The sequence below is a fragment of the Drosophila pseudoobscura genome, chromosome X (assembly GCF_009870125.1).
Source record: "Drosophila pseudoobscura strain MV-25-SWS-2005 chromosome X, UCI_Dpse_MV25, whole genome shotgun sequence".
In the NCBI taxonomy this organism is placed as follows: Eukaryota; Metazoa; Arthropoda; class Insecta; order Diptera; family Drosophilidae; genus Drosophila; species Drosophila pseudoobscura.
The window spans coordinates 50,974,530-50,999,722 of record NC_046683.1 but is presented as its reverse complement, the minus strand read 5'-3'; the positions used below and the strand labels follow the sequence as shown (position 1 = coordinate 50,999,722).

The 25,193-nt window shown below is 46.9% G+C and overlaps 1 protein-coding gene across 6 annotated transcripts in view; it reads right to left on the bottom strand.

The window, feature by feature from the left end:
• The window catches only part of dpr6 (defective proboscis extension response 6), a 104,226-nt gene that overhangs the window by 8,267 nt on the left and 70,766 nt on the right, over nt 1-25,193 (bottom strand). For all 6 annotated transcript variants that reach the window (XR_004470601.1, XR_004470602.1, XR_001453175.2 and 3 more), the window contains exon 6: nt 23,319-23,487. Coding sequence is in view for 2 of the 6 variants with exons in the window: in XM_033384889.1 (XP_033240780.1) it covers nt 23,319-23,487 (169 nt within the window). In the remaining 4 variants the exon portion in view is untranslated. The remainder of the gene's footprint in view (nt 1-23,318; nt 23,488-25,193) is intronic.

The following is a 25,193-nucleotide window of genomic DNA, read 5'->3' as shown; positions in this document are numbered from 1 at the left end:
CTGCCATCTGCCATCCGCCCTGCTGGGTCCTCGTAATTGATTGAGTAGCATTTTTCAAGCAATTAACTTGGGTACTCCACTCGTCACCGCACAATGTGCAAACAAACAGCTTAGATTTAGTGGATGTGTTGATTCCCACTGATGTAATACACGGCGTATGCTGAGAGGGGGTTGCATGTGCTGGGAACTCTGCTGTACATACATATGTATGTATATATGAAAGATGTTAACAGATGGTCTGCTCTCCATTCAAATTGTGTGGCTGCGGTTCGAGATGTTGCACAACAAGATGGCCAATAAATTTGGATGCCGCATTTCTCTATCTCCATCTATCTATCTATATATTTCAGGGGTATTACCATATCGCGCATACGCAATGGGGACCAGCGTGGGAAGCAGCAGCAATAGGCAGTGTGCCAAAAGACAATGTATTTGTTGACAGCACAGGAATTATTAATAACGTACGTGGCCCACATAATTCATCATCATGGGGGACAGACCGTGAAGCTCTCTCGCATGACCCTGGAGGAGTCGGCTCTGCCCTGCTCTACCCTGCCCTGGTGTGCTCTGCTCTACTACCCCCAACGGGTCCATAGCTTAAATATCTTTGTGGGCTAAGGCTGTGAAAACACAAGTCAGAAGCCGGCTTAGCCAAACAAAGGCGAATTAAGTGCACAGACGATGGGCGGAGGAGCAGGAGCAGGAGCAGGCGGTCCGAAAGAAGAAGGAAGTAAAGTGTGTAAGACGGAGGGAGGAATCACAAAAAAAAATGGAAACTGAAATATGCAAAATTAGCGCTGATGGATTTTCAGGAAGGAAACCGGTCATGGGGCTTGGCAAGAGGCGGCCGGAAGAAACTAAGCAACTACCAAGCTCCAGACACACTCCTACACACATACACACACAGAGACGAACAGAGATAGAAAGCAGGAGAGCGTGGGACAAATATAAGCTGATGGAAGAAGGACGAAGCTTGCTTGCTGCAGCAGCCTCTGAGCTTCATGCACGTAGTTTTTGAGTGTTTTTACGAGCAGCTTTGCATACTTTGGCAGTATTTTTACATTTTGTTGAACGCGTTTTGTTTGCGCCGGATGGAGGGCGAGATGGAGAGCTGTGGCAGCCACTTGGTCCGTGCCACTTGCACCCTGGAAGTGCAATTGAAGAGCGACATAAAGCAGCGATTTGACTGCGGCTAAGCGCCATTCAATTAGGCCACAATTGCCTCGCTTCCGGGCTTCCGGGCTTCCATGCATACAGGCTTACAGGCTTCCTGCTTCCTCTCTGACACCGCACTTTAAAAAGACTTCTTTAAGAAGCCCAAATCAATCACACAGTTCATTAACAGCGATTGTTTCGTGCTCAATTGAGCCGGTAAATGTTAAATAATTCCCATTATCAAGTGCAAACAAGTTCGAAGTAGCACAAAAATGTTGATTGCCATTAATTTGTGATTTACTCCCGCTGCTCTGACTCCTCCTCCTCCTGCTGGAGATTGTACTTGAAGTGCGACTCGAGCAACAACATGCCAAGAAGGAGAAAACCAATCCCACTTAACACTAAGAGGTTCTCAAGTGTCCTGAGCTATTTGAATCGATTCTTGGAAAACAGCACCAGCAGGGGAGAGGAAATGTTTGGTACGTGGAAAATGTGGTTGTTCAAGTAAACGAAACCATATTTTAATAATCAAAGGTAGCCTATTCTTAAGATGTTTTTTGAGAAAAGAAGAATCTCTCAAAATCTTCGCAGTGGCATATAGCTTTACTGTGCATTCCTTGACCATCTCTAGCCATTCCTTCCTTTGAAAGCATTCCCTTCTATTCCCCATAAAATGTCTTTGTTCGCTTCTGCATTGCTTCTCCCTAGGAATCAACGTTGACTGGCTTCTTGGTCAAGCAAGAGTTCGACTAATCTATTCAGAAATGTTTATGCCATGGCAGCCAACTCATGGTGCTATATTTTTCAACGAATATTTTCACAGGCGATGCGCTTGTCCGCCCAATGGACTGGTCGGAAATGGGTTAAATGGCCTTGCTGGCCGCGGGTCCGATGCGAGCAGCACTGAACAGCTGAACAGCTCCCCCGTTTGGTCTATTGTTCCACTCTGCGTGCTTTTCAATTATGCATTAAACTATCGCATACACATCGCAGCGGATATAAAAACGCTTTGCCGCTGCTGCTTGACACTGTGCACATCCGGTTGGGCCGTGATAAGCATTTTACGGGCTTTATCGCGGCGCATGCAACGTCCGAAATGGGTTGCCCGAGGGCTGGGGCTGGGAGCTGGGGGCTGGGGGCAAGCAGTCGTCTGCCTGGCTGCCTCGGGCTGCCTCAGGCTGCCTCGGACTGCCTGTCCTGCCTGTTGAGGTGGCACGGCATTCCGAGGAGTCGACCACTTTTTATTTTCCACTTTGCTGCAAGTTTATAAATAAAATGTGCATATGTGACACTCGCGCACGCAATGGTGGCAGTTACAGGGGCTGGAACCAAATACCAGCGCGCGAACAAAAACCGGAAGCCATGCATCGCAGTCGACTCTGCTCCGGCATCATCCACCGCATCCACACCATCCTTCACCCGGCTTTGGTATTGTTTTTGCCACACGTTGCGGCTTGCTAAAAGTTGTGCCTCGCCTTCCACGCTTGTTTTTCATTCCGCGCTGACATTTACGTTGCTGTCATTAATTTTAAGCTGCCTGCTTTTTGGTTTGGGGCTCCAGCCCTTGCACCTGCTCCAGCTCCTGCCCTGTCCAAATTACAAGTTAACCGGCTGAAAGAACTCAAGCTCCAACTTCATATCCAACTCCAACTCCCATTTACATTTGCATTTGCATTCGGCATTCAGGATTCACCTACGCTCTGCCAGCGTGTGGCGGAAAATTGTTGGGAAAATCGAGCAGAAACTTTTCAGCATTTCAGTGTTTTTTATATACAACGCCAGCATTTGGATTAAGGCCCTTGCAGGGAACACTTAAAAGATTTATTCGAGCTCATTTTGGTGATATTTAATTACGGTAAATACGCAAATATAAGGTTCAATGCATACATACGAGACCTGATTACCAGACAAACTCAAAAGTCTATTAACAGCCGCTCTGCTTACCATTCTGTCATATTCGTGCTTTGACATTCTCAAAGATGTTAATGACAGAACGTCAATTAAGAATCCCAACAGATTTATTTATCAACAGCTAAAATACAACTAATTTGATTGAACAAAAGTTGAATATTGAACAACAGTTCGTGCACTTATCATCGACAGTCCTCTGCCAAAAGGAAAGGGCCCTTAAACTATAAGAACATTCACCCGAACTCCTGCAGGTATAAAACATCCTTCTGTTTGCACAAAACTTTCGGTTGAAGCTCTCGCCAAAATCTGGCTTAATCAGTTAGAACGCCTGTCTAAGCCCTATAATAGTCGTCGTCGCCGTCGTCGTAGTCTTCGTCTTCATCGTCGCCGTCGCCGTCGCACAGTGTCGCAGCATTTCGCATTCAAAATGCAATTTAAAAGTTTTCATTTTCATTTTATTAAACATATACAAACAGATATACTTATGTATATATCTGAACCAATTCCCTTTTATTTTTCTTGTACATTTCCTTTTGATTTTATTTGGCACAAAACTATTTGAAAAGTTTTGAATTTAATGCGCAAATACGTATTATGTGCCCCTCCATCTGTCAGGAGATCTCTACGCTCCTCTCCGACTATCTGCCTGTCTGTCTGCCTGTCTGCCCTGACTGTCGTCCGGCATTTGTCTGACTGTAATACATTCTAACAATATTGTCGTTTGTCGCAGAGTCTCGTTTCGTTTGGTTTCGTTTCGTTTCGTTGGCAAAGTTTGTGCACTGCCTGGCTGAAATAATAATTGAATGTCACTTGAACGACAAGTTGTGCTCGGGCGGCTGGTACTGGTACTGGCACTGGTACTGGCTCTGGCACTGGGACTGGGGATCGGGATTTGGTTTGGGCTGAATCTGAGGCTGAGGCTGAGAGCTCGGCCGAGGCAGCCGCCGAGCAAACTACCAAACAATTTTGTCAAAGTGACAAAATGCCGTACGGAGGCTGCCAGCTATCCGGCTATCCTTCTATCCTCCAGCTAGCCAAAAAACTTGTTTTCACAGGCTTAGCCAAGTCTCTATATATGTATTTTATCAGCGGTTTTGCTGGCTTTTTCGACTTTGTTGAGCTGCAAGTGAATTCTCGAAACGGGGTTGGGTGGCGTTTTGGGGGCTGGTTGGGAGGAGTTTTGAGAAATTCAATTGAATTTTGAGCAGCTCAAGGGGAATTTTTAATTGAGCGCAGACAAATCTTTCGCCCAGAGCAGACCGCACACATAGTTTCGTTAGTTGTAGCCAAAATCCAAAGCCAAACCCAAAGCGAAAGCCAATGCCAAAGTCGTAGCCAAAGCCAAAGCCAGAGCCAGAGCCAGGCCAAAAATCTAAGCCGAAGCCAAAAAAGCTGTAACCACATTTTAGGTCCCCGAAAGCGACTCATATAAATCACGAATGAATTAAGTGTGGCCTGACCTGTTACCATACTCTTGGAGCTCCCTTTGTAGCTTTTTGTGTTCGGTGTTTTCCTGCCCGTCTTTTCCTTTCCTTTCCTTTCCATTCCATTCCATTCCTTTTCCTTTGATAAACTTGAGACGTGCGCCCTTGTCCGTGGGTGTGCACACACACTCACACACACACACACATGTGTGTGGGTGTCCGAGTGACTGTTTTCGTAAGTCAGAGCCAACAACATGGGGAGCGGAATAGCTGTGGTTCTGGCCAGGATGCCCTTTGCCGTTCGTCATTTGAGTCATTGCGGTCAAGGCATTCGCCCCATTCGCAGCATTTTTCCCCCACTCTGTCCCTCTGTCCCTCTTTCTCTCTCTGTCTCTGTTTCTGTCTTGGCTTTAATACTCGTCTGTGGCAGTGGCTGTGCTGTTTTAATGCTTTATTTGCACGTGTTGACGTTTATCTCGGTCCACACAGATACAATACTCGCATATCCTTTTGCGAACATTGGATTATCGGGGCCAAAAAAGTTTACCCGCCAAAAGCCGAAATGGAAATGTGGCCTGAACTTGGTGGCCCCAAAGGAGATTACCCAACAAATTGTCCTGCTAATGCGACGCTCGCAAAAGGAGGACAAAATCAAAGAGTGTAAAAATGAATTCCCAAGGAAAACTAGCTTAGAAGGACATTGCACATCCTTCAATGCAAAAGTTTCTCCTATAATGAAATTAATTGAATGTCTCAACCACAACCGATCCCCCGTACTACGTTCTGGCCCACGCAATTTGGCAACTGTTTGCTGATTTGTTGAAACGTTGATGCACATTAGGCCACGTTTCTCTTTCGAACTAAGGGCTGTGGGTGGGTGTGTGTATGTGTGTGTTTGTGTCCTTGACGACGCCTTGCCTTAGTCTTTGCCACTGCCAGAACGACTTGGATTGGGATTGGGATTGGGACGCACACATGTGGCCAGCAAATGAAAGTTTGTCTATGCAGCGCCCCAACGCCTCTTAGCCCAGTCGGTGCGGGCATGTCAGGCTGTGGGATGTGGGGTGTGGGGTGTAGGGTGAGTGTGTGTGTTGACCTATCAGTTTACGTGCCATTTAGCACTCAATTAAATTCGTACAGCGCAAACACACAGGAAACACCCGAGAGGGAGCAACCGAAGCAAGAACATTTAAGTAAATGTGCGCTCATCAGCAGGGTGAGAGAAGAACGGAGAACGTAGCACGGAGCACGGAGCACAAACCCAAGGATATAGAGAGCAGGGCATTGAAGTAAAGAAGGATTTGCAGTGGCAGTCCAATCATTGGCCGCCCTGGCTTCCTTCTCCCTTCTCCCTACTCCCGTCTTCCACTTCCTGTTCCTCTTCCTGTGTGTGCTCTCCTCTCCGACTATTAATCAAAGCACTGAACATTCGTTGAAAGCAATTTATTTCGTTATCGAATGGATGGATGGGCTAAAAATTATGCAAGCAAAGCGAAATAAAGAACTTCTGCAGTACTTTCTGCAGTCTCATGTTGCATCCTCGAGAGTGGTCTCTCAATTCAGCCTTGGACAGGCTTCAGCCTCAGAAGAAGCCGTCTGTCAACCTCAGAGTGTGCTGTTTGCTCTAATTAAATGTGTGAGAATGTGTTCCCTCATCCTGCGCCGGAATCCTTCCTCACATGGAACATAATTCATATTTATCGATCCAGCGACCCACTCAAATATTTTACTATTTAAATTGAGATTGCTGCCAGCTGTTTGCCGACTCTGGCCGGGAAATAAATGAGTTTCGGTTTAGTTTCAATTGGTTTCAATTTTTGTGCAGCCTTAAGATGACACGTGCTGTTAAGTGCTCACACTCTCAGTTACACACTCGACCATTTCCTGATTTATCTGCTCGGTTTTTATCAAACTACGGCCAGACACGGGCCGATTCCAGCCGGGTCCAGCCGAGTCCTCCCTCCGTTTGCACGTCAGGAATTGCGTATACGCAACGCTGTACAGGCTGTACAGGCTGTTCAGGCTGGAGGCACAGTATTTGTATGGGCCTATTGATTTTGCGACGCTTGATTAAACAGCGACAGCAACCGCTCAAATCTGAACGCGCTTTGCAATTGAGTTTCATCCTCGTGGCCATTACGAGTGTAACAAGCAGCCGGCAATCCAATTACGATTCCGTTTCTGGGCCACAAACGTAGGCCGACTCTGGATCCGACTCCTGCTGATTGGCTGTCTGAGTGAGTGACTCACTGACTGACTAACTGATTGGCTGGCTGAGTGCCTTAATGATTGCCAAATTAGCCAAAAGTGCACTTAGCATTAAGTCGGACCGAGCCTCCCTTGTAGGACTCGCCAGATTACCCAATTTGATTTGTTAACTGATTTTCACGCAGATTATAAATATTCTCCCATTCTTTTATCGAATCCAATTTGAATACACCACTGTTCAAGGCCCTCTGCCGTTCATGGGAGGGAACCCGATCCGAGCGACCTCTCATAATGGGACATTTTACAGGAATTTAGAATTCAAGTCCTTGGCCAAGAGCCACCAGCAACGTCCTGGCACTGTGGATTTGCTGCCCACTTAAATTTTGGTTAAAGTTTATGCTGTCAATGTGCGCACCATTGAAACCTGAAACTGTGACAATTTCGGGGCCAAGAACTTTACCGTTTGCCGTAACAATATGTTGTGGGCGGGCCCTCCGTCCTCCGTCTATCCCGTCCTCTATCTCTTCGTCTTCCTCTCTATATGAGAACGTTGTGAAAACTTTGCCAACTGGGAGAAGAGTACGCCCGAACGTACGTACTGTGGATATGCTCGTATCGTGGCTATGTTGAACATGCCGCATGCCGCATGCAGCATTTACCTGTGTGCGTGCAGCCTCAAGTGCTCCATAAGTAGTCCTGTTGTATCCGGTATCTATCTCTAGCCAATCCACCGCCGTACCCAGTCTCCACCACCCCCTCAATGTGCGAGTGCGGGTGCGGGTGCGTTTAGTTACAGGATCTTGTGGTAAGTAAAGCATTGCAGCCTCGAGTCACATGCCACACGCAAACGAACAGGAGTACGTACACACCCACACACACAAACACACACATATAGGTGTGCAAGAAAAAACCAGGCAGCTAACCCACAAGTTGCACAAGTTGCATTCTGGGTCATCTTTGGACTGGCCGCCGCTGGGGAGGAGCCCGTCCTGGTCTTGGTCCTGCTCCTGCTCCTGCTTCTGGTCCTGGCCATGGCCAAACAGCGTGAAAAGGAGAAGGTGGATGTGGCATGGCATACTCATACTCCACACGAGCATCGCTGCGGTGCACCTCAAATATTATTACCAGCATTCTTACTGATATTGCCATGGCCATGTACAAGACTGGAGCACTCTGCACACGGCTCCACCTGCTGCCACTTGCATGCCAACTGGACATGTATTAGGGACAACTTCCACTCGTTATCGTTGGCCAGGCCCCAGCCAAAGTGGTGGTCGGGGCACCACGATTATGGCATCAGGGATTGGAATGTTGTCTGATCAAACTTCTTTCAAGGACTTGCTTATATAATTGAATTGTGTTTTCTGGAAGGAAACTTGTCCTCCGAAAAAGGGTGGCTCAGCTTAAAGAGCTAGCACGATGGAATATCTTCTTCAAAAGTAGTCAAGAAATAGCTTTGGGCTTCATTGGGTATCTGGTATTCAAGGCTTCTGCTTTTCCCCTGAATTCTGTTTGATTTGGACTTCCAAGGATGGAACGGATATTTTCGAATTGATTAAACGATTATAAGGAACCGTAATTTAATCGTAACATTAAATTTCCTTTGTGGGAATACTTTTTGATTCGCCTTGATTCCGACTGGGATTCTTGCTGTTGTCGCTCTCGCAATTATGACATTCAGAAAGCTGGCTACTTATGGCGGTCAAGCAGCGCAAAAGACACACAAAATGGAGAGCACCCGCAGAGCTGATGATGATGACGATGATGATGAGGTTGAAGGAAACGCGTAAAACTGCCAAGAAGGAGAGGAAATTTAATCCAAATTCCAGCAAACGAGTCGAAAATGTGTCCCGCACTTGAGGGTGGAAAGTTCTGTAGTTAAAGTGCCGGTAAAATGATGACATATTTACAGTTGTGGCAACAAATGTGGGCTGGAGGGGGAGGCAAAAATGCAGCAACATAATGAAATATTACGCATACTGGTATGTGTGTGCAATGCAAAATGTTGGAATACAATTACGAACAATAAGTCTGCATATAATGCAATATGCAATCGTAGGAGTGCACGTATATACATATGTACATACGTACATAATTACTTGTATGTGTGGCATAAGGTATTTACTAGTACATATCGCATACACAAAGAAACGTGCACATTTTTATTTAATTTTGTTGCAGCTCCATTTGTTTGTTGTTTTCTGAAGCGCTCTTGAAACTTTGTGCAGCGCACGCAGCCGAGCGCTTAATTTGCAACATTTCTTTGTCACAAGCACAAGAACAAGAACATGCAACAGCAACAGAAACAGCACCAGCAACAACAACAACAGCAGCAGTGGCAGGAACAACGCCAATATGTTGTTGCTGGCACGCCTGGAAGGCGGCAACGGCAGCGGCAGAAGCAGAAGCAGCGGCAATGGCAACGAGGACGACGACAACGACAGCTCGCACATTGTAAATAAGATGTAATAATTTTAAAACGTAAAAACCTAACAAAAAGGAGCAAAATCGTTGGCCAGATGCTGAGGCGGGGGGAGGCAAGGCCTTTTGTATACATGTCTGGGCGCAAAAAAACCCCCAAGAGGAGGAAAAGGTTTGGTCCACGTCGAAGCCACCAATACCCTCTCAGGGAGGTTACCCTCTCCGATATTAGCCACAAAGTAGGCCCAATTTAAGATCACTTTCAGGAATATCATTGACGATATTCTTTCCTAGGGGCACAAATAAATTCTTAAGCTTTTCAAGCATCTTTACTTTCTTCGGACTGTCTGCTCTCTATCCATAGTTAAAGGACTTTTTGCTAGGGTAGGCAAAAGAAAGACAAACCTATTAGGCCACGAGGGGAAGAAGGGCTCGGTGATGGTGTCGTCATCATTGGAACACAAAAACACACACACACATACACAATGCATGTTGCAATTGACAGCAGAATGGCAGGCAGAAGGCGCAGCTGCTCTCGGTTCTCGCCCCCGTGCCACATATACTCGTAGTATAGCAAGAAAAGCAAGGCAAGGCGGTAGCCACTCTTCATTCCCCCATCCCCCGTCACCACTCCCCTCGCATGTCACAGCCCCCGCAGTCAGTCGGAAGAGCAGCGCAGCTGCTGCTCATGCCCAAAAAACCGTTCCGTAATTAAGTGCTGCCGGCAGCTCATGTGTTTGTGTGTGGCAGCGAGAGTGGGTAATGAGAGACCCCCAGAATAGTGGGCGTGGTCATGTGTCCTGACCCACAAGCAAAGATCCTGCTTAGCCATTTGTTCTCCTATTTAGTTGGCGTTTTTCCTCAGCCTCGAGTGCCATATATTTTCAACTTTAAATTGGAAATTCCTTGAGCAAATACTACGACTATTGCCACTACTTCTGCCATGCAGCAGGCAGCTCGTTTCATTATCATCCCAGCTGGATTTTTCTGCTTAAAAAGTGTAAGTAGTATCTTTGCTTTCTCAAATTGAAGGGCCAAAACAAATTGGAATTGCAACTTTGAATGGGCTAAGCCCGCCGGGAAGGCCAACAGGCAGACCAACAGGCTCTCGGTCTCAGTCTCACAGCGAGACCTGCGCTGACATTTCGATACCAGCTGACAGAATCCCGGAGAAAAAGTTGGCCAGTTGGCCAGAAAAGAGAAACGTCTCTGGAAAATAGGGACAAACTTGGCAGCGATAAGCGGCTAAGCGGAAGACAATTGGAATACGGCCAAGAAGCCCCCTTGGCGCTGTCCGGACTTACAAATCGGTTTCACCTTTTCTTGCACACAAATCGCAGCAAACTTTTCGTGTCGCATTCTGTCGGGCATTTTCTCTGTAAAATATTGACAATTGATTCGAGGATAGAAGAAGGACCTTTCATTTGATATCTGCTTCTCTTTCAAATCTCTTAGCACGGTAGCCGTTTTGTGTGTTTCCTTGCACATTGAAAGATAATACTACATTATTCACTCGACAGGATTCCGCCGTAGGGTCAACTTATGAGCTGAAAACACTTTGGGTATATTGGAACCAACCACCACGAATAAATGTGGAGAAACCCGATCAGATCGGAGACGATCAGATGATGAAATTAACAAGAAGGTTAAGGATAGTCTGCCTCGTAGTAAGGAGAACTTTCGCGAGGATCAGCACATGGCCGAGTTGCATGTTAACACACCGTACAGGCGATGCTTTTGATCACTCGGTTCGTTTTGTAAAATAAAGCTGGTCATAGAGTTAGTACGGTTCGTATGGGACCAACGCTGCTATGGCTCTCTGCGATTGTCTTAAAATCTATGCCACACTTTAGCCAAATTAAGCTAAAAGGAAGCTCCGCAAAGTACTCGGCTTATATGTATGTATGTATGTATGCATGTACACTGGCATCCCTGTATGAGTGTGTGTGTGTGTGTGTTCCATTTAGTTGAAAAGTAAGCACCGCCCACGCAGGCACACGGACAAAAGCGAAAGAAATGAACATTTGAACAAACGAGGAAAAAGTGTGCAGAGGTTTTTTAGTTAGTGCCGAGCGTTTATTTTCAATTTGCTAGCGAATTATTCCCCCGCACACCCATACACCCATACACCCACACACTCGCATGCACACACACAGACGTGTGTGGGCCAGGTCCTGCTCTTAGCCATTGTTTTAGCCAGCAGCTATATTTTAAGGTTATTTTCCAGTGGTAAAGCCCGAGTCCTCTTCGCGGCCTTTTCGCTGCTCGCCTGCTCCTTGGCGGGGCGCAACTGGCTGCTGGCGGGGCGTTAAGCAGCTTAGCCGGAGCGCTGCCAGCCGACATAAATTAAAATGGCCGACGTTGCTTTCTGTTTGTTTCCGTTTTCTGCTGCATCCGCATCCGCACAAACGAACGCACAGACACATAGACAGTCACACCTTTGCCCTGGCTTTGTCCCTTTGTCCCCCTGATCCTCCGTCCCTCTTCCATTTGTTCATTTGCGTGGCAAACAAATCGCTCGAGCGGCAACAAATTGAGTTTCTTTATGATGTCCCATTTGTGTGTCGTGTGTCGTGGACCGTGTGCAGGTGTGCGGATCACTCTACCCCAAATACTCGTATGGGTGTGTGTGTTTCGGGACAGTTTCCCAAATGATTTTTCATCTCGCCTTTTTAGCTTAGCGGCGCCCTGTCTGCCGCCTGACTTCTGTTTGCCCGCCCGGCAAATAATTTCTTATATCAATCACAATTAATTATGCAAGTTGGGTGGCGTGGCGCAATGTGATATACCTTTACATGACGTACGCTCCGACATTTTTCCTAATTAGATTATTCCGGACACCCCATCGCCCCCGGGACGCAATGTGTAATTTCACGCTGGCAATAACTGATGCGGTTGGCTCTGCTCCATTCCTAGATGCTATTCCTGATGCTATTACTGTAATGCATGCTAGAGGGCTTTCGGGGTCGGCAACGCATCAGCAACACCCGAGAGTAAATTGTTGCTCTTGCAGGAAGGCGATCCTGGCCAAGGCAGAAAGAGGAGGAATTTCCATTACGTGCGAAAAGGGAATCCAAATAATTAGGGTTTCCATCCGGCAACGAACAGGGGATACCTTGTAAAGTAACTGAAGAAGACGTTTATTTTTGGCCTGCAAGATCTAAGGATTCCACTAACAGTCTGTTTTTAGCTTCCTCTGCGTGGACTTCTTCCAAGACCAATGCCTTAATGTCAATCAATCGATGAGACTATGAAATGCAGTTTACTTTGTAGAACTTCATATACGGAATATCTAGCACTTCAGCTCTAGTGGAGAAGGAATATGTACGTACATGTATCACTCGGCTTCCCACTGCCCGTTGCATGACAGGCGCTCTGGCCAATTACACCCTTGATACCCATTGGGTTTGCATTATAAAAAAGGTACGAAGGATAGCGGCGGCAACATCCAGCGCGTAATGAAGTGAAAATTGTCCTTAAGCATCAATTTGCAGCAGCGACAGCCGTGGCAAGGACGACGGAGGACCACGAGGAGGGCCCTGCTGCTGTTGCGGCTGGCGGTGTACCCTTATAATTTGATGCTTGCCGATGCGCGATAAATATAATTTGTTGCACGTCATGTGTATTAACTTTTTGCAGACACTGTTCTGTCACTTACCCCGAATGACATCAGCGCACACGGGCACAGAGGGCTAGGGATAGTGGTGCTGGCTCTGGCAGTGGCAGTGGCAGTGGCATTGGGGCGTGCCCGCGTTCTGGGACTTGGCGGCGTTTCCATTATGCAGCCATTTGCACACTCTATCGCCTTCCATTTGCCCCCTTGGGCGTGCGAATGTGTGTCTGTGTATGTGTGTGCTGACCACGCCCACAAATTGTAATTAAAATTGCATAGCAAAATTGATTATGTATATAATAGTGCTATTTTTTTTGTGTGTTATGATGCTCCGCAGAGGGGGAGGGCAGGGCAGGAGGAGCGTCGGGTATCTGTACTTGGGCATAAGCAATTTCCAGCTGGTCCCCAAAGTTCGCCAAGTGGAAATTTTTAATTAAAAGCAAATGCTTTTGAGTTTGAGTAAATTTCTGAATCAGAGTCCCGGGACGCTTGCGGCGCAAGATTGCGGCAGAGATTGCTCTGCCTTTTGGACCGGTTTTTTTTCGGCGCTGGGGGCAACCTTCAATTAGGCAAAACTGACCGCCAAAAGTTAGCTATCACCTTGACGATTTTCTGGCTGTGTGTGGATGAGTCTTTGAGGGTGCATCCACTACCACTACCAGCTAGCAGTCATAGAGCTGTCGGATCATGGTTTTCAATCTGGAAAAGACTCCAGTTTGCCGGCGGGCGGAGGCAGCATGATAAGCCAAAAAACATAAGCATTTGTTGGGGCAACGCAACGGTGCAGGCCTGCTTCCCGGGCAGCCCTTTTCATCCTGCCACACGTCATATTCCGTTTCGTGCGAGATGAAAATACACAGCCGAAAAAAATGGAGTGACGCGCCACTCTGCATGTTTCAATTTTGAATGTGCTGCTCGCTCTTCCCCTGGCCATTTTTTCCGACTCAGCAGCAGAAAAAACACCAATGCAGTGCACTGCACTCAAAACGAAATAAATAAAATCCTCTGCTGGCATCAACAAATAAAGGGTGGGGATGGTACGGTAAGGCATGGTATGGCATGGTATGGGGGGAGTGTCAGTCCTGGTAATAGACAGATGAATACGGCCAGTGGGGCAGCATAGGGCTGAATAAATCCGGTAACAACTGCAAGCGTTCACATTTCATTTTGGTTACTTTTTTCAGCGAATCAAAGGGCAAACAATGGACGGCCTGGCCCCTTTTTGATTATAGACAAACAAAGTCGTAATTATGTGCTGTAATAAATTCGTGAAAATTGGCCGGATAAAGCGGTTTCTAAATGAAACCCAGGGTATAATGAGAGAAAATACATATATTCAATGAGAAGCAAACGAAAGTCTGATCTATTATGGCTGATCTAAACTTTGAGAGCATTCGTCACCACAGGAAGCTGGACACAAAAGATGGCATTCTTTGAACAACAAATTGAAATACTAATTTTCAAAGAAAGATACTCAAACAAAAGCCCCCAATTAATAAACGTCACTTAAAGATTAATTCTTATTGTCTTCTTGTCAGTATTATAACTTCAATATTTATCTGTGCTCGGTTTTGCTATTTATTGCCTGCCAAATTGGCCAAACCCCTGGGCATGGTACAAAATATTAAATAAATATCTGTCTGCATGGGGCACAAGGTTTGTTTTCAATAAAAGTGAATATTGGGGAGCGGGCTGATCAGGGTTCCATAATTGAATTGCCGGCATAATTGATGTTTAATTAATAAACCAAATGCAATTTTTGGCACCACCAACCCACAGTACGGAGCAATCATAGGCATGTCTGGCAGCCAAATTGCCATTTAGCTACTACCAGGTACTACTACCTTCATACATAAACGTATGTATGTATGTATGTATGTATGTATGTACATATGATGCACAGACAGAGCGACATAATCCGTACGGACTCTCGCTTCGTTTGAAATAATCAAAGCAACCAACAAATGAATATGTCACCTGGGCCAAAAGCCACACCCCCAAGTCCCCCCTCACACAGCAAGAGAGCAGATGTCTGCGCCCCGGCAGTGGACTTTGAAGACAGTTGGGCAATAAGCCAAAGGCAAGAGGCAAAGGCAAAGCCCACACCGGCAATATCATCATCATGAACTACAGGACACTGCCGTTGGACGACTGGTAGCAAATTGAGGCAACCCCACACGTGGCAACACAACTACATAAACAGCCCAGCACACATACCTGTACGGCACACTCGTAAAGAGGGAATGAAATTAAAGTTTATACCGTGGAACGTTCATGAATTTGCTGTTTATGAAATACCTTTACCTTTATTCCTATTAGTGCCAGGAAATCTCATTAGATATGAACTAAATAGACGTAAGCACCCACTGTGATGGCTTAGCTCTGTTAATACTCTTACTCTCACTCTGTCACTGCCACAGCTGGGGGTTATTATGCTTCCACTGGCACAGAGAGGGAATTTCGTAAAAGAATCGCCGCATAAATGCACACAAACACATCATGGCGGAGCGGGGGAATGGCATATTGAGCAGAGCGCTTAGTGGCCAACGGAAATGCTCTGGCAAGCGGAAGTGGAGGAAGTCCACTGGCCAGGACAGGCCCAGCCCGGGCACAGTCTAGGATTCCGGGAGAATCAACCTGCGGCTCTGGGGCCCCGCATTAGCCAGTCAGACGGCAGTCGAGTCGAGTCGAGTCGAGTCCATGGCAATGACATTTACTATACACTTCAGCTCACTTGATGCTCGACTGAATGATTGATGCCTTTTATTCGTTTTCACAATTTTCGCAAAAACTTGATTTTCAAATCACATTCGTTAAAATCCCCAGAGCGACCCCGGACCACGGCACCACGGCACCACGACCGGGACCGGGACCAGGACCCGTATCCGTACACGAACGATTCAATGGCAATGGCAATGGCAATGGCAAAGGGAATTAGAATGGCAATGGGAATGTCATGGGTATTGGCCAAAGCAAGAGGGAATGGCAATGGAAATGGCACTGGGAATGTGTCGAGGATTCGACATTAATGCCAAAGCCAACATTATGCGAGTGTGCGCCACATAGCTCTAGCTCCCGTCTCACCAGAACCAGTGCCATCATTCCACATCCCCACAGACCCACAGTCAAGTTGACAATCTTGTCGTTGTTGTGGCTCTTGTTGGTCTTGTTGCTGCCTCATGTCATGTGACAAATTTGGAAATGGCAAAATACAGGATGAAAAATGCTCTGACCGAAACGCTTACCCCCCGATAATCGACTTTTTCACCGATTTCGTTCTTTGTTTTTTGGTTCTATCCACCGTCTGAAGCCGGGTCTCAGTTGTCATAATTGAGTTTGTGATGTTCCCAATTGGAATTTGAGTGCACGGTCACCAACATAAAAATACAGACAGAACTCGTCTGCTACTTATACACATCCCACACAATGCAGCACACACACACACACACACACGCAAACACATGTGGGATACACATGGATGCCGCACAGCGGGACACCGACCAGTACTCAGAGACTGGGATTTGGATTCGGAACAGGACAGAACCGAAATTGAAAATGAAAATTTAATTAAATTTTGATATCCGTTTTGGCCATAAATGAGTTCAGCTCTAATTTTTGCAGCCAGTTTGGCGAGTGTCCTCGATCGGTATGGGATCCATGGCCAGTTGGGTCGCATTAAAATTTGATTTCAATTGAAAATTCAAATGGGTTGCAAGGGGTTGCAAGGGCAGAGTGCCACACCACACCAGTAGCAGCAGCAGCAGCAGATGCATTGATAGAAAGCCAATAAGAGTATGCAGGGATGACTTTAGCCTGGCCAGGACACACGGCATCCGCATCCACATCCACATCCTTTGAGATTAGCCAAAGCAGATTGGCAGACGTTGACTATGTTGCTGCTGTTGCTGCTGTATCTGTTGATGTTGTTGTTGTTGTTGCTGTGGCTGTTGCTTTTTCCATGATTATACTTTTGCCCAGTGACCTGTGTGCAGGGCAGGAGTGGTTTGACTTTCGATTAGATACGAGTACTCATATGCTTTGTATGCTTCCCCAACTACTATGTATGTATGTCCTGCCGTATGTTTCATTATCCAGGTTATTTCAGGGCATTGCTGTTAATTGAATCTGTTCAAGTGCAGAAAATGCCTTAACATCCATTTGTATCGCCGCCTTCATCCCTCAGTGGCTTCAGTACTCTACTCGTAAATTTCTATTTCATTTATGGACCTAATCATAGCACAGTCTTTTGCCATATTTTGATGTATTTGCAAAGAGTCTTCGGAGAGCGATTAACATAAATAATTAGATTCGGGTCAAACCGGGCAGCAATAACGAGGCACAGAGGCAGCCAAGTGAACACTTTCAGCTTAATAGTGCAGCGACTTAGGCTGACCCCAAAGTAAACATAAGCCCACTCACACTAGAACAGACATATGTACATGTGTGCCTATAGGCTGGACATGAGGATATATATCCGAACACACCCCTCCAACACCCACACCCACACACCCACACAAAGGGGGAGGAGAACAATACGTTTTTCCATGAAATTAGCTTTTGGCATAAATCTTTCGTAAATATTCGAGGGAGCAGGAGCAGCAGTGGAGGCTCGGGCTTTGGCCAGCAGCAGGATCAGGACCCAGACGCGGCCAGGTGTGTCGCCTTTGTGTGGGTGTCTATCTGTGCGTTTGCGTTTGCGTCTGTGTGTGGGTGTATGTGTATTTGTGAGCTAAGCAGCCGTAGTTTACACGCCTATAGCCATGCTGCCCCCCTCCGTCCCTCCGCTCCGCTGACACTCTTGAGAGTGTGCGTGTGGCCTGCGGTTGTTGCGGCTGCATCTGACCACTGACCCCCACCACCCACTGATATCCACTGCCACACTTTTGTCCCTCCCCCTCTCGGATATTTCTCGGTTCCCGGGCAACGAAATTAATCTCGTAAAATGTGCCAAAGTAAAAATGCAAAAACAAAATGAAGGCAAACAAAGGAACAAAAACAAAGGCATTTGGGCCTAGAGAGGAATCGGAAGTGGCGTTCTTTAGGAGCTCGCGGGGTCGGGCGTGGGGTGTGGTGAGAGTAACTATGGCACCCATATCCCACTACCCCCTCTCACATAAGTATATGTTTTACATATGTACACATATGCACGAGTATGTGTGTCAGGACAAAGTTACGTATGTTGCTGCTGCTGCTGCTCATGTAATTTATCAGTAAATTAAGCAATTTATTTTATTTATTCCATTACGTAAATCATGCAATTTGTACCCGATTTCGTCATAGGTCGAAGGCCACACAACGAATATTTTGTGCCAACGGCAGCGATTTCTGGCCAGGATTTACGAAGCATCATCTCTCCTCTCGCACACATCTCTCCACAATCTCCAATACCCAATCCACAATCTGCAATCCCCAATCCCCGACTTGTTTTTACCTACACGCTTTGGTAATTTTATTAAAATCACTTCGAGTGGCAGCCGGGAGATTTGGGAATTTGGTTTTTGGGGACTCAGGCACGCAGCGCTCCCATAAAAGCAAACATAATGAGCCTCACAAAGCACACAGACACGGGCACGGACACACAGACACTAGTCGTACGAGGCACGCACACACTCCACTAGCAGTGTGCCACATATGCGTCAAAAGTTGGGCTAGAAAATGTATGAATCTAATAAACAAAAGCCGTATATTATTAGCTGCGGATTTGTTTGCTCCTCTGCCCGATCCGCTCCCTCCCCGGCGAAGGTCGTTGCGAAGGAGTTATACCCCGGGCACACTTATGAGCTAGCTCAATGTCCTCCCGGACCCACCGACTGCTCCCTCCTGGCCGGCTTTGGCTTTGGCTTCGGCTTCGCCGCTGGCTTTGCTTGTGGCTAAGTCTGGAATCGTTCGAGGACTGGCTGCTGCCTGTGGTTGGGAGCATCTTCGTCATCGTCCCCGGCTTTGCTTCCTTGTTGAACATGGCACAAATTATGTTAGTCGGCAATCTCTGAGGATTGACTATGCATGAACTGAAGGCAGTGAGAGTGTAAGAGCCACTGCAGGGAAGCGCAGGGGAAGATGTGCGTACACACGGAAATGTTATCATAAGTTATGGCTAAAGTTTTTCCAGGCAATAGTTTTCGGATCTCGAGCACTGGGGGAAACCGTTGGCTAAATAAGCGACGAAGAAACATTAAGAAAACAGAGCCCCAACTCGCCTTTACATTTCTCTTGGTGTACTTTACTGGCGCCTATCAACAGACAGGCATCATTGCCATTTAAATACACACATTTGGCCTGTGCAATTTGCTGTAGCTTGTATTAAATTCTGTAGCCGGAAGACCACACCACACACGAACCAGTGAACCATTGAACCAGCGAGAGAGAGTCGCACAAGCGACACCGACTGCTGGACGACCCAGGACGAAAAAGGAAGTGTTGTACTTGTACCTCTAATGTACAAACTAATGGCACAGGAGCTGGATATGGAGCTAAGGCTGGTGGGTAGGTGGGTAGGTGGCTAGGTGGCCAAGTAGGATGGCCATACGAATAGGTGGACAGTTTGCTGGATACTCCGTGTGCTGGGCACACACCAACGACGACAGTTGTACACGTACACACGATTAGAGGCGCATACCTGAGGGCTGGTCCAGCGAATCGGACCCGGAACAGAAGCTGGACCTAGGATCAGGTGTCCTGCACCCACTCTATCTCTCCCGCTCCCCCACCGGAGCAGCGCACATACAAACGCGCAAACAATGAGACGAAATTTTTGCGCTGCTCCTCCGGCGGGCATCCTTAAGGCGAAATGTAATTTCCTGTGACAAAATACAAAGCTAATCTGCAGCACACACCGTTGCCGGGCGAAGAGGAGCAGAGCGGTGGGGCGGGACGAAACTTGACTATGGGATTTCGGTGTGTTTGTGTGTGCCGGCAGGACATCGCAGCGACTTCGACTTCGACTTCGATGTCAATACGTGCAGCGAGCCAGAGGATTAGGAAGCCATAGATAGAAGCCATAGCCCCATTCTTCCGGAAAGCAGTAAAGCAGGTCAAGGCTTTAACTTCTCACACTTTCCCGTGATCTTCCCTGCGTCCTGCGTCCTGCGACCTGCGACCTGCGACCTGGGACCTGCGTCTCGTTTGCCATTTGATGAGCATCGAGTGGCAGCGAGGCATCGAGTCAGCCACGCCACAGGACACACGAGTGGCAGTACAACAAAAGAGCTACACAAATGGCCAGGGAAACTTCAGCTGACAAAAATAAATCGAAACTAGAACTTTTCAATCCCATCGCCTCTCCGGTGCGGATCAGCTGGCAGGACATTTGTCGTGGCAGGATTCCGTTTGATTTCTCAAGTGTAAACTGCGAAGGATGCGCCGTTGCCGCCGCTCTGCTGCTCTGCCCCGCTGCCGCTCTGCCTGTCGTCCAAATATCACTATGCCCGGCCACGAGTCACCTGCCATCCTTCTCCAGTAGCATCCACCAATAATTGAATGGTGCTTGCTCTAGATGGAAACACGCACCACATTTTGCAAAGTTTCATTACGGCGCCGGCAGCCAGGGTCCTGTTCGCAAACGCATCCAAATCATAGCCAGAAAATAGGGCAAACAACCTCCTTACGCATTCCAGCCAAGCCCTGGCCCTGGCCCAGGCAGAGCCCGGTCCGAGACCTGATTTATCCTATTGTCACCTGATTGACAGTCACATCGAGAACAATGGGCTCCAAAAAGCTCGGGTTTTGGGCATGAACATTCTAATAAGGATGAGTGTCCATTCTGAATTTGCTTTTGACGGCTGTTCGTTACAGCAATTCCCTGATGGCCAACAGACATCTCAAAATATTGGAAACGAGAGAGGGCAACGGAGAGGGATATCTCAGTAATGTAGCAGTGCGTTCCGTTCACCTGATTGGGACCTGCAGACCACTGCACGATACTCGTGCCATCAGGTACTACTATAGCCAACGATGCTATAGATGCGATGCACAACTGGCAGCAGCAACCCACAGCAATGCTGGTGGAAAGCAGGACGAGGAATACCATACATAGCTTGGCACGGACCAGCAATGAGCAATGAGCAATGAGCAGCAATGGACAATTGACGGGCCAACAAGTTGCCCTCCAGCCGCCATGCCCAATCTCCCTCGCTCATCGAGTGTCTGTCTGTCCCAGGCAAATTCCAGGCTGCGTTTGGCCTTGCCTGTCACAACATGGAGGGAGGGAGGCAACATTTTGATGCCCTTGTTTTTGCCATTAAAGCTTCAGTTCAAGTGGCCTCCGACTCCAGTACGGACACATTGTTGCCAAAAACCGAGCGAAGGTCGAATTTTAGTTCGAAATTCAATCCAATCTGTATGGATTAGCTGATTGTTAGCCAGATTTCACTTTGCTAAAGCCGCAGTGTTTCTCGAACAGGACAGGACAGGACACCACATACATGTGTATCCGAAGGACACCGTACCGCAGAAAACCAACAAAAACACAGCTAGCGCCCCTCCCCCCCATTTCAGATTTTTAATCCGCTTTGGCAACAGCTTTTCAATAACCTTAATGGATTTGCCATTATGCTTAAAAGAACAAAAAACGCAACTTTTTAAGGCCAAATTTGTGTTTTAAATACTATTGTTGCACAGAAATAATATTTCGAAGATCAACATTAATCCACGCAATTGAATAATCAGATTTTCAACTAAAAGGAAATATACCGAAAATCTCCGTCTAATCTCAGATCGCTCCCATTTATGTTCTCATATCGTTTGGGGATCGAGCTGCTGTAACTAACGATCTCTTCAAATCAATGGTCCGCTAAGGTACACGGTAATTAAGGTATCTATCGAACAGAGGCCTATCTATCGATGCTCTTATCTGAAACTCTCATTTTAAATGTAAATCCTAGCAATAATAGTATATTCCTTGAAAATCCCAAAAAGTTTAAAGTTTCGATACGCACTTTATACGGCTCCACATTCCTCTCGCGGCTTATCGCTCCCCACCCCCCAGCGTCCGTTTAGAGGATACGGCAGAGTGAAAACTCGTATATTCCGTGACCATTTTGTGTGTTTTTGCAGGGCGTCACGGCCTTTGGTTCGCTGTTGCTTCATTATTTTGTTTGTTAACCTTCTATGGCCTCCATACCCACCAACCCCACCCTGTTTCCTTCTGAAGCACCTGTATGCTGCAGCACCTTTATCTCTCTTCCCTTCTCTTTGTACTCTCCTCTTTGCTGTTTTCTATTTCTATGCATTCATGCATAATGGCGGGCAAACGTTTACAATGGCAACAGCATGGATTTCCGCACGTTACCATTTGCGGTCCATTTGCGGCAGTCGAGAGGGGGGGCTGCAGGCAGCAGGCAACAGGGAACAGGGAGCAAGGGTCACCGAGCTGCTGTTAGCATGATTGAAAAACGTGTCCCCTTCATTTCCGTATCCTGCTGGCTCTGCCGCATGCCACCATTCTCATTCTACTGTTCCACCAGTTCTATCAGAGTTAAAATTGTATAGCGGCTGCTGCTCTTGCTGCTCTCCCTATTGTTGCTGTTGTCCTTCTATCCCTTACAATTACGTAATTTATTTTAACTGTGTCAAATCCACGCCGATCGACAGCGATTATGCTGGCAAATTGCAGCAATTCCTCTGCCTCTGCCAGTGCCGGTGCCAGTGCCAGTGCCACTGCCTCCGGCTGTGCCCACAAGTCCCGCCTGCAATTTGTAAATGTCGCCGGCATCCGTCTTTGTTTGCGCCGAGTGCGTAGTGGGATTGAATGTGGGTCTGGGAGAGAGAAACAGAGAGAGAGAGAGTGGGATCTGAGAGCAGTAGTAGGAGCCCAGGTCTGGTGCCACTCACTTGACTGCAATTAACCGCAGTGTGCTAATTAATTTGCTCATAATTGATGCGATTATGTGTTTCATTTGTGGCCCCAACACGATACAAATGACCCAAAAGCCCCGTGGGTCACATCCAAACTTCAACCGTAAATGGAACAGGAGTTCATTTTAGGAATTGCTGTTCCGACCGAGCGCTGTCCTGGTGGAAATCAAGCGAATCTAAACGGCCCAGTCGAGCGGCAGTTCCTGCACAATTTATTAATGGTAAAAGAGTCACGGGCATCCTGCCTGCAGGCGGAAATGAGCCAAAATTGCAATCGGAAGTGGCTTTCGGCTCGGTTTCGCATCGGTTCGTTTCAGATTCGGATTCGGGTTTTGGGGTTCGCTTTCAGTGGGTCAAGGCGGTGGTGGTCAGTGGTGGATCTGCATTGCATCGAGCCTCGGTCCACTAGCATTTGACTTCATAAACTTTATCCCGCTGGGCAGCATCCTGTCACGGATACATGTATGCAGATGCAGATGGAGATGCAAAAAGGCTGCCAGGACATTTGACAATTTTCCGCAGAGCCCAATCAAAACGGCATCGCAGAGCATAGATGCCTGGCGGACCCATTGGCTTGTTGATTTACGAGGGGAGTGGGGGAAATGTTAACACTGCTACAAAACACACGTACCACTGCATGGTGGCTTGCACTCGTATCTACATATGTTTATACGACAGGCAACACTTTTTGCCCATCAATTTGCGTTACGGAAGAGGTGGGGGCTTGTACTTACCATTTAGGACATGGACACGCACGCTGGCCACATCTGCGTTGGAAGGAGCACAGGAGTATTTGCCCGAATCGGCCAGATCTGCATTCTGTATGAGCAGAAATGAGGTTGTCACATCGCCCTTTTCGGTAATTACCGACACGCCGCCTCTTGATGAATCATAATTAATGACCTGCAAGTGTAAGAGGGGGTTCCATGAGTACGGTATCGGTGGGAGTTCTGTGTACCAGGAGGGGTGTTAGAGGTCTGTATAGGTCTGTGCAATTTCCATGGGAGTACGGGTACACATAATGACAAAACAATGAGGGGGCGACAACAAATTTCTTGCTGCTCGTTAAATGGCAGAACCATCATTCCATTCCCCCTCTGCACATCGCACTCCAATTCACAAATTTCCCAGATCTCAATGCATTTTTTGGAATACTTTAAAGGCAGGTGAAGCCCACTAGGAAAATAACACATCAATTTGAGGGGGAGATATTTCAAGACTGATTCCAAGTGTCGTTTTTCCAATTAGTGCCCAAAAAAATATTGAGTAAAATCGAAAAGAAATCATGGAAAAATGTCATTTAATATCTCTTTGACTTGCGCTCCTCGTTCCTCGCATCAATGTGTAAAATATTAATTTAAATGGCAAAATAATTGATGGTGTAGAAGTTCTTAATACATGAGACACGGCAACAGCTGCCATTGAGTGATGCCACAAATGGGGCTGTTGCAAATTGTGATTTTAATTGGAGTTTGATGACTGCTCTCCTGATTAAAGGTTATCTCTGGGATAGGCCGTGGCATCAAAGAACCTGACGAAGGACAAAATTCATGCAAATCAAGTGGGGCTCGATTCCTGCGACCCATTATGATTATTACTTTCCCTCGTTCGATTATCGATTTGTGCAGATTGGTAGAGCCTGTCAAGGACTGCCGCTAACAGCAGCTGAATGCATATTAAGTTCCGGCAAAACAAATATCAGAATAATTTGCCAATACAGAAGAGCAAGAGCAAGAGCAAGAGCAGGACCCAGAGCACCAGGCAGAGCTCTGCAGAGCAGAGGCCAAAGTTCAGCACGGCAAGGAGCAGGCGGAGAATTGATATTAACACATAATGCCGCTGACAGGGCAAAGACATTGGCAGTACCAAAGAAAATCAGCCAGAACAAGAGAAAGAACTACTACGGAAATGAGATGCCTGACAACCCTTGGCCCCGGGGTATGGTTCAGGCTCTTCTCCTGCTCCTGCTCCTGCTCCTGGCCATGGCCATAGCCATAGCCCTTGCGCAGATTGTCTGCATTGGAGGGGCGCGCATAATTTGCCTTCTAATCTCCACTAATCGACAACATTTGCGATAGCATGAGGCATGAAAGAAAAGTTAGCGTCACTGATAATGATGACGATGGCTAAATAGATATAGACATCAACAACTATGTACGTACATAGAAGAGGAAGTGGGGTAAGCTGTACCGCTTGATACCGATTATTTTTCTAATATTTATATTGGAACAATGCCTGTCTATGGATAGTCTAATTCATGGCAGCTCTGCGCACTCCTTTCCTATTCATCCGTAAGCCATATTCCACTAAAATGGCGGAGCATTCAGACAAGTTTATTCAGATAAATACGGGCCCTGCCTTTTTGATCCCAGAGGCCAGTGTACTCGCTCCCGCACAATGGGTATCAGTCAAGAAAACAATGAAAATGACACAAACTTTGTCGCAGAAACTTTGGCGAGTGAAAAGTTTGCCTATCAGCAGGGACACGATATCCACGATATCCACGATATCCACGATATCCACAATACTAGTGCCCCTCCATTACTGCTGACTCCTGCATAAATATCATATTTGTATTATAATATTTATCCATTCGGCACAAATTAGTT